Source organism: Eupeodes corollae, chromosome 1 (assembly GCF_945859685.1).
Source record: "Eupeodes corollae chromosome 1, idEupCoro1.1, whole genome shotgun sequence".
NCBI classification, from domain to species: Eukaryota; Metazoa; Arthropoda; class Insecta; order Diptera; family Syrphidae; genus Eupeodes; species Eupeodes corollae.
This window is the reverse complement of record NC_079147.1, coordinates 209,433,543-209,450,238: the sequence shown is the minus strand read 5'-3', so window position 1 is coordinate 209,450,238 and position 16,696 is coordinate 209,433,543. Positions and strand designations below refer to the sequence as shown.

General features: G+C 30.1%; 1 protein-coding gene across 1 annotated transcript in view; it reads right to left on the bottom strand.

The window, feature by feature from the left end:
• Positions 1-16,696, bottom strand: part of LOC129943061 (mucin-2) — a 72,754-nt gene that overhangs the window by 37,302 nt on the left and 18,756 nt on the right. The window contains exon 2 of the mRNA XM_056052276.1: positions 8,777-8,866. Coding sequence (XP_055908251.1) covers positions 8,777-8,866 — 90 coding nt within the window. The remainder of the gene's footprint in view (positions 1-8,776; positions 8,867-16,696) is intronic.

Below are 16,696 nucleotides of genomic sequence, written 5' to 3'. Positions count from 1 at the left end.
TCAAGCACATATCCTCAATCGAAATCAATGCTTTTCTGTAAATTTCTTCACTGATTTGTATATTTGGATTTCCCATTCTATTTAAAACAAATTTTATTTTTGTACCAAACACTATAAAATAAAATAAATACGCAATGGGGTATAAATTTATGGATAGTCAGTAATTAAAATTAAATAATATTTGATCTTAAAAATTATATATTTAGTTGTAACTAATATCTATCAATAAACATCTTAAATTATGTGATAGAAAATTTTGTTCGCTAAAATAAATATGAATAACTGTTAATGGGTACCTTAAAAGGTGGCATGAAATTTTTCCGAACTTCATTTGTTGCCCCAAATGAAGTCATTTGAAAGCAATTGTTATAGTGTTGGATATGTGTCAAAAAGTGTATGGAATTCCTGAAACCAATGAGTACAATGGCTCTTGCGGTGGATCCAATAGCATCAATTTCACTTTACTATTTGCGCAACACAATCCACTGAACTGAAAGCATCTTGATTTAAACTTGAGCGATCATTATTTGAATGTCCGTAACAAAAGATCCAAGAAAAACAACAGCAAATCGACATCAAAACTTTTTTTTTTTTTTTTTAAATTTGATATGAATTGAAGTCAAATTCCTTAAGCCGACTACGTTTTAGTTAGAAAACATTTGTATGAGAAAAAGAAAAGGACTGTTTTTATGGATTTTCCATAAAATTAGTCCAGGCGTTGTTGAGTTTTACGGTAACCAACACATTTTGCGATTCATTTTTATACAGTAGCGAGCAAAAAAAATGCAAACAGTCACACCAAAATCAATTATTATTGCTTTATCTTTTGTAACGGTAAAATTTTGTTTTTCCGTTTCGGATATGTGTACCCATTGTGTAGGCATTCTGTTTATAATAGCAATATGTAATTGGTCTCTCTCTAGTGTTTGCATATTTACATTTAGTTAGAAAAACATAATTTTACTGAGAGCAAAAAAAATGCAAATGGCAAATATGACTAGGAAGGTAGGTACATAAAATGTATTCTTTGGTTTCAATTAATTAGAATATGCAATTAATAGAAGCAACTATCGATTGGATGCAAGAAAGCAATAATTAACGCTGCTAACAACGGAAGATTAATGCAGGATATCGCTTTGGAGTTTTGTGTAGCAACATCAACAATATCGCGTATTATATCCCGATATCGGGAACAAGGGGATATCAATCGCAAAGTGGGAAGTGGCCGTCCACGCAAAACAACTTCCAGATTAGATCGTGAGATCATAAGACAGGTTAAAGTTAATCCCTTTAAAACTGCAGTGGAAGTTACTCAGGACTTGAATGAACATTTTGATGTTAACGTAGGGGTACACACAATTAGGCGACGATTAGTGGAGTCAAAACTGTATGCAAGACGACCAGCTAGAAAACCATACATCAGTTCCGTCAATAGGAAGAAACGGCTAGATTTTGCAAAGCGCCATATGCATTGGACAAGTGAGCAATGGACAAAAGTTTTATGGAGTGATGAGAGCAAGTTCAACTTGTTCTCGTCAGATGGCATTAGGTATGTGCGAAGGCCCCCGGGACAAAGGTACAGCCCTAGATATCAAGTTCCAACAATTAAACATGGGGGAGGGTCAGTAATGGTGTGGGGTAAGCAATTTAAAATATTCATGAAATCAAATTTGTAGTTTGGCTTTTTCAAAGGCTCATTTTCTCGTCAAGGCGTGGGCCCGATTTGTCAAGTAAGCGGCCGGATGAATGCCCAAATGTATAAGGGCATTTTAGAAGACCATATGCTTCCACATTTGCGGACAAAAATGCCTGAAAGCAGCTTATTTCAACACGACAACGACCCAAAACACACCAGCCGTTTGGTAAGAAACTTCTTAGAAGAGAAGAGGGTTCATGTTTTGAACTGGCCAGCACAATCTCCCGACCTCAATCCCATAGAGAATTTATGGGATCATGTAGATCGGGAGATAAGAAAGCGAAATCATTCAAATTGTACCGAGTTGATGGAACAAATAAGGACTGAATGGGAACAAATACCTGCGAGCTATTTGGTGTCGTTGATTGACTCAATGCCTAAAAGGTTACGCGCCGTTATTGCCAATAAAGGTTTCGCAACAAAATATTAAAATATTTAAGTACAAAATTTCTTCAAAAAATATGAATAAATCCGTTATTTTTAAAATTTTCCACGAATTTGCATTTTTTTTGCTTGACGTAAAATCCAAGTTTAGGAACATTTTTTACAATTACTATTTTCATGGAGTAAGATTGGGTAAAATTCAAATCTGTTTAAAGAAAAAAATTAATTTGAACATTTTATGCTAAATTTCAAAGTATTATAGTCTAAAATGACTTAGTTCTTGCTAAAGATTGTACCAACTTTTTCGGTTGCATTTTTTTTGCTCGGTACTGTATATAAGAAGATTTTGAAAGTTTTTTATTTTAAAAATGTATGAAATGTCACAAACAAAGGCGCAAAATTTGAAAGATCTTATTGTCAATGGCTTAACATTATACTTTGTAGCAATATTATAGAAAAATATTTAGCATTCTACTAAGCGACTACAAAATTTTAAACTTTTCTTTTCGTGACGCTACCTAGTAAATTGCTTATTCCTTTTTGACAGCTCGCGAATATGAACAAAGTCAACAAGCTCAATCGGATCTATGAATCTGTCTCTCAAATTGCTAAAAGTTAAAGTAGCTTCTCAGGGATTTTATCTTTAATAAACTGTTAAGACAAGAAGATAAAATTGTTAAAAATTAAGGAAATCAAGCCGATTTTCGTTAGGTATTTTTTTCTTTTTTCTCGAATTTTTTCAATAGCGAACCCATATTTTTTTTAAATGTACTTTTTTTCTTAATTTGGTTTCTTTAATTAAAAAAAAATTCTATTGCTCCAGAAAAGTTCCGCCATAAAACCGTTTAGTTTATCTCAAGAACTAATGAACCGATTTCAATAATTTGTTTTAGGCACAAGCTCCTAAACTGTCTCAATAATATTTGATGATCAAAAATGTCATTGTGTATGGTTTTTTTTTTAATATTAAACATTTTTATTCAAAACTCGATATCATTTTCAGTTGGAAAAATATTCTTAGTGACAAATATTCAATATCAATATAATATTTTTTTGAAAGTTCAATATCTCCACCAGTTCTTATGAAATGGCCAAACGTATGTAGACTCGCTGACACACAGAAATCTATCTAAAAATCTTCGATTTATATTCTTGGGACTTTGAAACGTCGATAAATGTCAAAATTCTTATTTCGATAATCAATAACTTTCAATAACTTTCTGTGGGAAGTTAATGAGGTCACAAACTTCAAAAACCCATTATTATCTAAGAATGAATTATATGCACCTTTTTAAATTTTGTAAAGGTATTTCAGAATATTTCTAAAATAGTGAATCAGTAACCGTCGGGATTTCAATCTTAACTTGGAAATTTCGAATGAAATGTATAAAAGTCGCTAAGGGCGTGGTAAACACCCTCGTTATCAATAAACCCAACAATTTAAATTACAATGCTTATTAGACTAACGGATTTAGGTTAATAATTAAATAATCATTATTTAAGTAAATAAATAAATTAGTATATAACTTTTTCAATAGACATTTGGATTCGATGACCTCTACCTTAAGAGCGTTAACTGCAATTTTGTGGCAGACTCACCCAAAATTGGGTCCAACTAATCGAATGCTAAAAATTTGCCCCAAGGTGGGACTGCATCAAAGAAGTCGAGTTTCATTCATAAATGTTTTGACTGCACTAGAAGCCAATAAAAAAGATTTTGAGTAACAAATACAAATTGTTACGTCCTTATTGTAAATGTCGTTACCGCACTATGGCAATGATTTTTCAAAATTAATTTTAATTTTGTTTATTTTTTGGTGATATTGTTTACAGCTGGTGAGACCCCTTTTTCAGATTTTCTTTAATTATTTGAAACCTCCTATTGCAAATATTTTTTAAAACAAATCTTGATATAGTTGACTATTGTAAATACAAAATATTTTCTCCACGCTTCTCAAAACTAAAAATAATTTGTGACCAAATGCATGCCACCTCATCATTGCCTTAAATTGTTTTCACACAATTAATCTATCTTTATACCTTTTGCCAAGCAACTACTAGTATTAAATAATAATCAAATAGTAATAAACCAAATGAACAAATTTGCATCATTATCATGGGAACTTATTTTTTCAAGCACATCAATAATGTTTATGTTTCAATTTTATGCGAATGTATAAAAACTAAATCTGCGGCAGATATAAAACAATCACACGTAATAATTATCACCGAAAAATTTTGTTAGCTTCAGTTTTTATTGCAAAAACTAAATAATTAAAGTTGATTTGTGTGTGGAATATGAATTTTAAAGTAACCTGTTTCATTCATTGAATTATTATCATCTTGATTAGATGAAGGTCGAAATTTAATATGTTATACATTAATAAAATATCTTCCTAAAAATAGTATAAAATTTGCTTAAACTCAAGAGGGTTTGTTGATGCGGTTTTTAAATAAGTTATGGATATAAGGGGGCTATAAAGTAAAAACTTATATATTGTTTTGTATGCAAATTAGACAAAATAAAAATTATAAGGCGTTACAATAACTAAATTTGATGTTAATGTCTTAAAATTTGAATATAAAACTGATTAACTCCCAATAAAAATAGCTTAAGACCTTCATTAGAATAAAAATAGATAGAAAATTTATTTGATCGAAATCGGATGAAAATTTTCTGAAAACAATAGAATTTTCTGCTTCTACAAAACAATATGGTGAAGTGCAGGATTCAGTTGTTTGTTTTATATTTGTTTATTTTTGCTTTTTAAGCCTCGACTCAAATGTACTTTAATTAAATGATCAAATACGATATAATGAGGAAAAATTCAATTTCCAATTCTTTTGAAAATTAAATTTCTTCATAGTTTTATCTCTGGTCTCAAGTTTGCAATTCCATCAATCTACTTCTTTCTTCAGTAAATTATTGTATTTTGTTTGAGCTTAAGGCTTTTAGCATTTACAATGGAAGCTTTTATTTCCTGCTTTTAACAGGAAAATGAAATTTTCTCGTTTATTTAAATAAATAACAGTTAAACCAATAAAACACACGACACGCCAATTTATTTAATAGTACCAAGTTGTTGAAAGGTATTTATATGAAAATAATATAATTAAGTTTAAAATGCAAACGTGGGCGATTACGGAAATTATGCCAACCATTAAAGCTAAAAAGGAAAATGAAAAACTGTTGGCATTTTAATTAAATGTCAACCTTCGGTATATCACCATAACATTAACATCTCAACTCCACGAAGACCGTATCGCATTTTTGTCCCTATTTTACACAGCACTGTGTCAGTAAAGTTGTTAAGTTTCCCATCAATATTTATGTGACATACTACTAATTATTTTTCTGTCAGTTTTCGTAAAATCAATAAATCATTTCTTTTAAATCATAAAATACGGAAGCAAATATTTTGTTAACCATTAAAATATAAACGAAGTGTATTCGAGAACATACACATGTAAACTACTTACAATATTCAATTTATTTTTTGTTTGAGTAACTTTTGATGTACCCATCGCCATCTAAATACTTCATAAATTTAAATAATGATCAATCCAACCTCCATCACAAATTCTTTAAGATAAATCAAAATAATGTGCAACATAAAATAAATAACAAAATGAATTGACAATCTAATCGATTAAATCTCACAGGACAAATGAAATATAAATACAAAAATCAGACGCGCGGTGAACGACGCTACGCGACGACACGAGCAAAAAGCATCACATTGTCATAATGGAAGTAACTATTTTGTGGAAATATTTTTCAGGTGTGGATTTAGAAAGACTAAGTTGGAATACGCAAGTGTAAATATGTCAAAAAAAGGACTTTTAGACAAACTTCACCATCAAAACCAAAATTTTAAAAACTCTTGAACCTTAAGAATAAATGTATATCATAAAGTACTTTAGATTGTTGACCAATTTAAACCAATTGACATTTTTAAGTTGTAAGAATCTAATTTTTCACCCCACAACATATTTATGCCATTTTTTGGAAAGTTCTTGCAACTCATGAATTGTAAAATAATTTGTTTTAACCCGTACATGAGTCGTCGTAATATTTCATTGAGAATCTTTTTAACATCCCATAGAATTGAAAATGTTGACATTTTCCATAGAGTCAAAGTCCCTAGAGTCTAAATAAAAAATAAAAGTGGGTAGCATCACGGCCTCATTTTTTATAAACAATTTACTGAATATCGAAAACAATGTCTTCTGTGAGATAAAATTAAATTGAAGCCAATATCTAAAATTTTTTAAAAGATATTTGAAAGGAGAATACATTTTTAACAACTTTTAGTACTGTTTATTTTAAAGTTTTTTATTTATTGTAAAAAAGCTGTCAAACGATTTTTGCTAAGATTTTACTGGATTTTATTAACGTTTTTTTTCGGTGAGTGTAATTATTTTTGGGGTTCTAATAATTCTGTTCGTAAGATGTACGAAACCTTAAGATGTTTTTTTTTTTTTTGAATGTGTAACAATTCAGTATCATATCACACTTCATAATATAAAATTTAACTCTTATCGCTAGCTTTATTGGTTCGTGATATATTTTGGGTCAAACAAAATTTTACACATTATCTGTAGATAATGTAAATAAAAAAATGTGCCCACTTAATTTTGTTTGAAAGCCTTTTCTGCGTCTTTTGACGTAATTGGCCGTTCAACAATATCTTGTTCTTGAAATAAGGTGTTGCTTACGTACGAACGTATATTAGGAACAGACATCTCTCTAAAAATCATTGATTTGAGTTCTAGGAACCTTGAAATTTCGAGACGTTTTATAGAATATTCAATTTCACAAACCGACCTGATAACAACCGAAAGTTAATAAATTTAAAAATTCACAAGTACATTGCTGGAAGAGATGTCTTATTTAAAATCTATGTAATTAGAACGCTCTTCAAAATTTGTTGAAACATTTAATCAAAGCTTTAATTTTCTTCAAGCAACACATGAAAATTATGCATATTAAATAATTTAGATGCAAGGAAATTATAAAATGGATTTTTTTGTGAAGTAAGGAATTTTCACTTAGATTTTGATTTAACTTTATTTTATAATCAAACAACCCAAACTCCAATTTTCATTTCAAGTGTGAAAATTTAAAGAAATTCACATACATACATACACGTTGTGGTTCTTGATTTGTCGAAATAAGTTTACGAGCGAACATTTGAAATAAATTATTTTTTTTTATAACTTGCACACACTAAACGGGTTAGTTTTTTTATATAAGGGTTTTGGTTTTAGTGTTTTCCAGTAAGAAGAAATAACTTTTCATCTTTTAATATAAAATAAAATACATACTAAGGGTAAAGGATGAGAATGTCCTGAATCTTTAAAAAAAAAATTTAAAAAACTGATGTGAACCAGTCTAAGTCGATACTTAAATGCGTTATTACTACCCTTAACATCTTCCAAGTTTAAGTACAGTGCTTGCGTTAGGAAAATAGGAAAGGATTTAAGAGAAGATATCGGTGCACATTGATGTTAAACTTTTGAATATCAAAATGGGAGGGGAAATAAACAGAGTTGGCCAAAGCATTCCAAATTCTCGATGTGCTAAATAAAATAGAATCTCTATACTTAACAGTACCCCCGAAATTAAGCTCAAGGGTAAACTGATGAACATTCCTGGAAGTGTTATTCCGCTGAATCGATTAAGGGGTGAAATACAACTGGCTAATTCGACAGAACATTGTTTGTAAAAATATCGATAAAACAAAGAAAGGCATGAGACAGTGCGGCGGTGTTCTAGCGATATAAATGTTTCGATTAGAGTTCATTTATTCATCATTCTTAAAGCCCTTTTTTGATTTATGTACAAGAGATTTAAACCTGTTTTAGGGGTACCTGCACAGATATGCAAATTATATTCAAGCTTTGGACGGATGAAGGCTGTGTAAATTACAGGCAGATCAAAAGGGGTGACAAATTTCCTAAGCACCTGGCAGCATTTTTAGCAATGTCAAATACATATGTGAACATTCTATAAAAGATGATCTGTGACACACATACCGAGTACTGATAGTTGATTAGTTTCCTAGATGGAAGTGCCACTCATAGATAGCGGCATCGGGGGTGTGTTACGTTTTAACGACAGGGGACAACAAAGATTTTTTATTTAAGAACGCCTCTTCATACAAAAGGTAGAAACAATCCGAGGAATTACACATTTTTGATATGCTGTTAAAAAATTTTAGAGATTTACAAAAGAACGTCCGAAAGGGTAAACATTCCCGGAGGTGTGATTATTACTGCTGAACAATGTTTGTAAAAATATCAATATCGAAAGACAACAAACCTTGTGACTGTGTTAAAACGCTGTAAAAGTGTCGGTTATATTTTGTATATCCCATGCAAAGACTAATCCGTCCCCGTGTTGCAGTGCACATTGAAACTGATTGAAAAAAATTCAGATGCATTTTTCAGATAACCGAACGTGCTTGCTCATCTGAGTATTTATTCAAATTTCAGAGAAAACAAATATCAGAAGATAAAAGCATCTCAAAATCGTTCAATAAATTGTATGATTTAAATAGTCATTTCGAAGATATATCTTTATCTTTGAACTTCAATTGGTAGGTAAGTAGCTATTTTTATAGACCAAACGGCCTCTCTGTCGATTAAGCTACTTAAATTATACTAAAGACGATCTCACTATCGAAAACTTACCTGGCTTATGCCATATCCAATGCTACAGATCCAGATAAGGATCGGCAATATTATCCAATATGGTTGGCGGTCGGACATTATGTTGTGGATCTTAAAAGACAAATAAAAAAACAATAAGATTAAAATTATTTATTACTTAAATCGTATTAAAATGTGGGTGATATGATGAGAATCAAAAAGAAAAAAAAAATATTTTAAAGAAATAAACCTAAGATCACATCTAAACTGGATTCAAGTTCAAAATTGAAATATAGTAAATTAATCTGGCGGCATTATATCAACAGCGGGTGAAAGGTGTGTTTTAAGTACGTTCTTTAATTGAAAAGTTTACTTAAGTCGGGATGTTTGATCGAATAATGATCATTTTAAGTGACGCCAAAAGAATGAGTTGGTAAAGCGTATAGCCATTCACAAAATCTATTTTAAGGAAACTGGAAAGTGGGATGTAGATACCAATGATCCATATCGCAAAATTAACGATGTCACGATTGATTTTTATCGTTAAATTAAATCTTTTTTCATTTCAAGTTTAACGAGGTAGGTATACTTTATATTGTTGTTAAAATTGTTGAAGTGTAGTGTATGTATTTCGACAGAGAGAATTTAAAGAATTCATGATTGTTTATTATTTGACCTAAATATGGGAGTCTAAATTTTTGTGTTTTTTGATATTTATTATATGACAATTGCCTTAAAAAATAAAAAAATGTAATCAATTCTTTAAGTTTGTTTTTGTTTACTTTATGTAAGCTTGTCCAGTGGTGGGTTTATTTAATGGTTTGATTTTAATTAATTTTATTTATTTTATTTGTTTTGTTCATTATCAATAATCATTAAGAAAAATACAAAATCATCAAAACAACTAATAAATTTACATAAAACCTTTTATTGAAAAAGGAATCATAATTAAAAGTTCCCATTAAATATCGACTAATGGAGGTGCGCAAACTAACTAACAAATTAATTACTTATTTTAAGCAAGAACCTTTTAAGCCTTTCAAATAAGAAGTACTGAAAAGCTAAATTTAAATATCTTTCAAAGATCAGAGGTTTTAAAATTCGAAATATTTATAGTTTTTCATAGGTTGGTAGATGTCACATATCTTAAATAAATATTAATCTAAAAGAAACGCTCTAAACAATCTTCAACATCAAGTAAAAATAATGTTAAAAAGGGGTATTTTTAAAACTTTTAGATAATAGTTAAAATTAAAGTTAGAATTGGGGATCAATACTTCAAATAAACTCCAAAAGTAGTTTTCAAACCAAAAAAAGTGCCAAATTCAAAGTTTACTTAAAATTTCATATAGAGGCAAATGTAGACTCATAACAAAACTAAGTGAAATACTTAAATGATATAAACTGTCTCTGAAAGACAAAAGTATTTTTTTGCTGTACTTTGCAAAATCATCACACAATTTATTGTTAAGGGATATGTTGCGTGTTGCCTAAGCTTTTAGGATTTTTAAGGATTCATATTTTGACAACCTTTTGTGATGGAAAAGTGAGCTTAGAATTAAGAACAACCCTTATCTTCTACAAAAGTATTATTTTGTTTTTGTGACAAAAAATACGTGTTTTCTTAGGAGTTAAAGTGTCAACTTTAGTGTCTATCCTAAAATATAAAGAGCTACGATTTCTTCCGGAAGATCAAACCCAAACATATTTCCTAATCTCAGGAACTACTGGTCCCATTTGAAAAATTCTTTCAGCGAAAGTAAGCCAACTTATTAACTCTAAAAAATATCACTATAAGAATAACACGTGCAGTACCAATAAAGTAAGTTTCAAAATAGGGTATAGTTTTCCTTTTTGAGAGCTTATACTGCTGCGTAAGATAATTTTAAAAACCATGCCAGTAACGCCACAAGTCGAATCTAGTGTATTTTAAATTTGTAAAATAAGCTAAAAATTACTTTTAAAATTTTGAAAAACTTATGTTTCAACCTTAAATTTCATTGAAGACTTCATTCTTTAGATTTCTAATTGCGAGTGATCTAAATGCCAGCTATAACCATGCAAGTTATTTTAATTACTTTATAGTGAGTTGCAATATATTTCAATCACACCACACGAGTGGCAGATTTGTCACTGCATAACATCCAAGTCGTCGCATAAAATTCGCGCTTCTGATATACAATTTCTATGTCACACCAATCTACATATATAAAAAAAAGACTATGATTAAAAAACTATTTTCCCATAGAGAGGTGCAACAATAAACATATACATAAGTTGCATGCAACGAGCTGTGCAAGCGCAACAGTGAGTGACTTTGAATTAATTAACATTTGAATCAAGTCTGAACTCTGGAGCGCGGAGATTCAAGAATCAAGAGTGATGGCGATGAAGCTTTGCATTCTTTAAAATGTGCTTATGCTAGGTCTAGGTATTATAAAGTAAGACACCTTTGATCGCGTGCAGCAATAACAACAACTTCTGTGCTCTTTGTCGTCCTCAGCAGTATATGTATATAATGTTTACCTGACGCCAGGGGTGGCCTCTGCGACGATTATTGTAATAGATAGATGTCTTGGATCTAGGATAGCTGGTTATAGGTTATGAATATATCTCAATTGAAGTTCTGTAACAAATTCTTTCAAAACCTTAAGACGTGTGAATCCGAAGATCATTCATCCCAAAGTAGGTAAAGCCATACATATACTTGGCACCCGCCGCCGCCGCTCCGCTGCGCCGCCACTTCTGTATTATAATATTGGTTCAAGGAAGCCTCAGCAATTTGTAGTTTCCGAAGTTATTGTTGTCGTAAAATATAGTTTTTGTTTTTATTTATTTTTTGTGTCATGATTTTATACTCTTTGGGTGAATGGGAATTTTTGTGTGACGGGTGGTAAATTGTGCTGTATCCGCAAAATAATAAAAAAAAACAACAACAAAAGATTGAGTGCTAATTGAGCAGTTGAGTTATGAAATTGTGGGTGGTAATTGACAGTTCTGATGGTGGTTGTTTATGGTTATTTTGGAATTATAGGTCAACATAAAGTAATGAACGACACTTTTTGTTGCCTTAAAGTAGGTTTTAAGTTTGAATCATTGTGATTGTTTTTCCTATTTAAGGTTTTCAACATTACCATCACTTTTAAGTCTAAAGAACAAAGAAAAAGATTTATAGGCACAACGTCAACATATGTAATTTACAACTACCTACAATATAATACTTACATTCTACTTCAATTATATGATTTTGAAACAAAATTTATTCGATTTAAAAATGTCAACGCTTTTCGTAATTTTGCGTAATAACATTTGAAAGGAGGGTTTTAGATAGTGCTTATTTCACATGCTACTTCTTGCAAACCCTATTTGGGCCAATAAGTCTTTTAAACTTTAATGTACAAGTTTTGTTTTTGATTAGTTCAACAGTGAACAATTTACTTTCTCTACTAACAAAATTGCTACTTCCGCCTTTTCATCTTAAAAATATGTTACATATTCTTTTAATGATAAATACGAATAAGATATTTTATTCATCAATGGCTATTTATTTTTTTGTATAAATTTTAACAATATTTCATATATTAACCAATGTCACTGGTTCAAAAAATTACATTTTTTTGTTGCACAAATAAAACAGTACTTTTTTAAAGGATTACGATGGCCTTAATTCATCAGGTTTTTAAAATATGCCTCTTTAAAAATGATACAAAAAACTGGTCTTTAAACCTAGGTTAATACTCAAAATATCTCTTAACAATAAATTGTATGATGATTTTGGAAGGTATTTGTTCTTTTAGATAACATTTCAATGCCATTTTAGTTTATTACTGGAAATTGTTATTAGTTTTGAGTTTTTATTTGGATCTATATGAAGTTTCGAGAAAAATTTAAATTTAAATTTGTGTGCTGATATAGAGTCCTAATTCTAGTTTTAACTACATATTTGCTCAACTTTTAAAAATATCCGTTTTTAACATTATTTTATATTTTGTAATATATTTCAAATATTTGATGTAATATAATTGTTTAGACAACATAGATTCTTTACAAAAACCAAACTTTCAAAACGGTTTGCATTTTTTTGATAAAACCATTTTAGCAAAAATGGTTTAGCGTTTTTTATAGATTTTTGTGAGACAAACCGAAATCTAATAACTTTTGAAGTTTTTTTCAAATATTATATTATGAAATAATATTTGTAAATATTTCAAGCGAATATTATATTATGAAATAATATTTGTAAATATTTCAAGCGAATATTGAAAAAAAAGTTTTTATAGATTTAAAAAACCATCACCGATTTTCATTAACAAAAAAGCTATTTCATAAATTTTGATAGCCTCTTACGTGTTTTGAATTTTAAAAAATGATATCTCTAAAACCTGACATGATACATTCATTTTGAAGAAGAAAACTTTGTCCGCGTATTGATTAATATTAAAACTACTCAAAACACTGTTTGAAAATATTTCTATTTCTATTCATTAGAAGATCGAGTTGCCAATAAATTGAATTAAATTTAGTTAATGAACGAGTTAATAAAGGTTCATTAGATCCACAGTTTATCAACGTCTCTGTTTCCAAGATTTCTCTCTTTGAGATTGAAAGGCACTCAATAACTCTGGTGAATTTATCCTATTTTTTTTTTAAAGAAAAGAATTTCTGTACTATTGTATAAAGTTTTGAGATCAATCAAGACGTGCCGTATAAGAGGATAAATCTTACAGGAAATTTTAATTCCTCAAGGCAAATCCTGTGAACATAAATTGTATATTCTTGATTCTTTTATAAGAATTTATTTCAATAAATGTGAGAATATAAAACAGAATACAACTAAGAAAGTATAAATTGCCTTGAACTATAACTAATCTTAAAAACAATACTATGCGCGTCTTTAAATTTACAGCACTACATATCATATGTCCTTTTAAAAATCCTTATAATCAAAATTGGTGGAAATTTGATAGTATGTATATTCATTTTAACCGGTCTGCAAATACAACAAAATTTGTTGATTCTAAATGTGAAAAGATGCAAAATTAAGGTCCCCAGATGACTACCTTGCGGAATACCATCTATACAAAAAACAACAATCTAAATTCGATTAAATGAATAAGATTTCAACTATTTGAGAGAACTTAGATTAATACTCAATTAATCTAATTTTTAAATGATAAGTCTGTAACAATTAAGGCTTTTGTAAAATCCTGCAAAAAAGACTTTCATAAAATAATTAACAGTTTTGGTAAAGCTTATACACTGCTCTCTTATTATAAATTTAATTTAAAATACACAAAAACAAAATATTTTTTTAACTATAGGGACAAACTTTCAACGATATCTACATTTAATAGTTATAGAAAATTTGACTACAACACTAATCAGTAACAGTTGAATCAGACTTATTTTTGAAAAAGTAAGGCCAAATCACACCGCTAGCAACAAACAGTGAAACATTAAGGATGGAAAGCTTTTCAGGAATCTTTCTTGGATTTTTTGAGATCCTTTAACTGCGTTTCAATACTTAAGACATTTTTTTTATAAAAATCTGGATCACATTGATACATTTCAAGGAAAGAAATAGCAAATGTACATGAATATTGCTAGTGGTTAAACGAATTGAATTCTTGCGTTAACTGAACTCAAAGTTTTGATACAAAATACGGTGCTTTTTCGCGTTTTGAATACATTATTTCAAAGATTAACGAGAAATTAACAAACTTGTGTTTTCGTGAATATAAAGGACAACAGCAGCAATGCCCCAACATTTTCATCATTTTCACTAAAAAACAGATAACAGTCGTGAAAGAGGCAGCTGCTGGAATAACCTATATTTGTAAAAACTTAAATTTCCACTTGGGGAGCATGAAAAAAACATTTTCAAATTTCACCATATATGGTAATCAAGATTCAACAATATTTCACTAAACACCACATGCTTTTTGTGAGTTAACTTTTAAAACATATACATTTGCTTCCAAAATAAGAAATTTTATAATTCAGTTTAGTCTAAATAAATTAAAAATATGCATCTCATAAAATTATAAGTAAAAACCTACATTTATAAGTAGTCTGCCTTGGAAGCCATAAATTTTGTTATTAAATCAATTTAAAAAAAAAACAGCAACATCATTTATAACCATAATGTTAGCCAACTGTTTATTAAAAACTTATGCAATTTATATATTTTGCAAAACAAGAAATTGGTTCTATCAATAAAACCAAAATTGAAAACAAAATTATCCCTAGCTACTCGTATACTTATATTTTTATCGGTTAAATGTTGTTGATTCATGTTCTTCTGCATTCTTTTCCATCACTTAACAGAAAAAGCGTGGGTGCTATTACTTACCCCTGATGTATCTCATATCCCGTGTTTACATTTAATTGATAAAGCTACGAGAATATAGCTAATTGAGATAAAGATGATTCAATTCAATTATACTAACGTTAATTTTTCACACCCAAAAAAACATAAACAATCCGGTTTATGAGTCAAGAATTTTGTATCTTTTTAAGAATCATATTTCGCACTGGATTTTATGAGTAAAATGTTTTAAAAATAATTTGTTCAACATTTTATGCATAACTAAAGATACGAGTATATCCAATGTGGACTGAAATAACAAGATTATTACCTAAGAATAAATACCTACCCATAGCTAGGTGTACTGAAAGAAGATAAACAAACTCTCAAGAGAGAAGGCCAAAGGTCTTCGTAATAGACACTGCACCGACTGACAGAACGACTGCAACGACGACCGAAGGCGCAGACAGCGACATCTACAAAATCAAACCTGACCAGATGCGTCGTTTGTGAGGAATCAAAAATGTTGTAAATATATAGATCTGGTCTTTGAGTCAAACTGTAAGCCATCGACAACGACGCGACGTGACTCGACCATAACAAGCCCGGTTTTTGAAAAGTTACGTAGTGAAGATCGAAGATTGAACCCACCTCAAATGGCGCTCAACTTGAATTGTCTGAATGTGGTGACTGGTGACCCATCCAATATAAGGAAACTAATAGTCGGCACATTAGTCAGAGCCAAACTATAAAGAGACTCGCATATCTTTCAGACTATTTGATTCCTTATATGGTGGTCAGTTTGTTCATCATTAGATGAAGATGCAGTCGGTATCGGTACCTGAAGATGGAGACGAGACTCGAAACAGCACACCTCTTGTTCGCATCACAGTTACGGGCTTCAGAAAGAACCATGAACTTTAATTATAAATGCCCAACACAAAACATTCCACTTTATAGGGTGGTTTTTTCTGGGAGATAAATTCACCCAACTATAGACTTAGATAGGTATCGGCTTTCACTGTAGCTTCTCTGTTATAGATTCGTTTTATGCAGTTAGATAATTCTTCTTACCTAACCTTCTACTTCTACTATTAGATAAATATCGCAGATGTTGGACATGACCTTTGTTGTATTGCAGCAACTCTAATAGACGTAAAGCTGCTAGATAAATATTTATTAAGATGTTTAGAAACTGAAAAAAATACAATAGCGTCAATTTAATTTTTAAGGGGCAAAAAGATTTTGTTACTAAAGGGTATTACTTATTTCAGGCTAAGAGTGTTCACAAATATAATTAGTTTCAAATGAAAAGTGATGTTTAGCTTCTAATATGTGTGGAAAATATTTCAAAATGGTTCATGGGAAAGCTGAGATATGTGAACTTAAAGTTTAAAGGAAGATTAGCATCTTCCCAAATCTATTGAAATATTTAGGTGTATATTTTAAAACAAGTTATTTTTATCTTGAGTAGTCTATTGCTGCCACAAAAATACGCCAGTTCTACAAATCTGTTCTGGAACGTAGTCTGCAAAGCACAGGGATTTATAGACGTATTAAAGCAGCATTCCCAGCTTTTGAATTCGCGTCATGTGGATGATGCTATTGGAAGACAAACAAGCATGAGATCAGTAAATAAAAACCCAGTCCAAGCG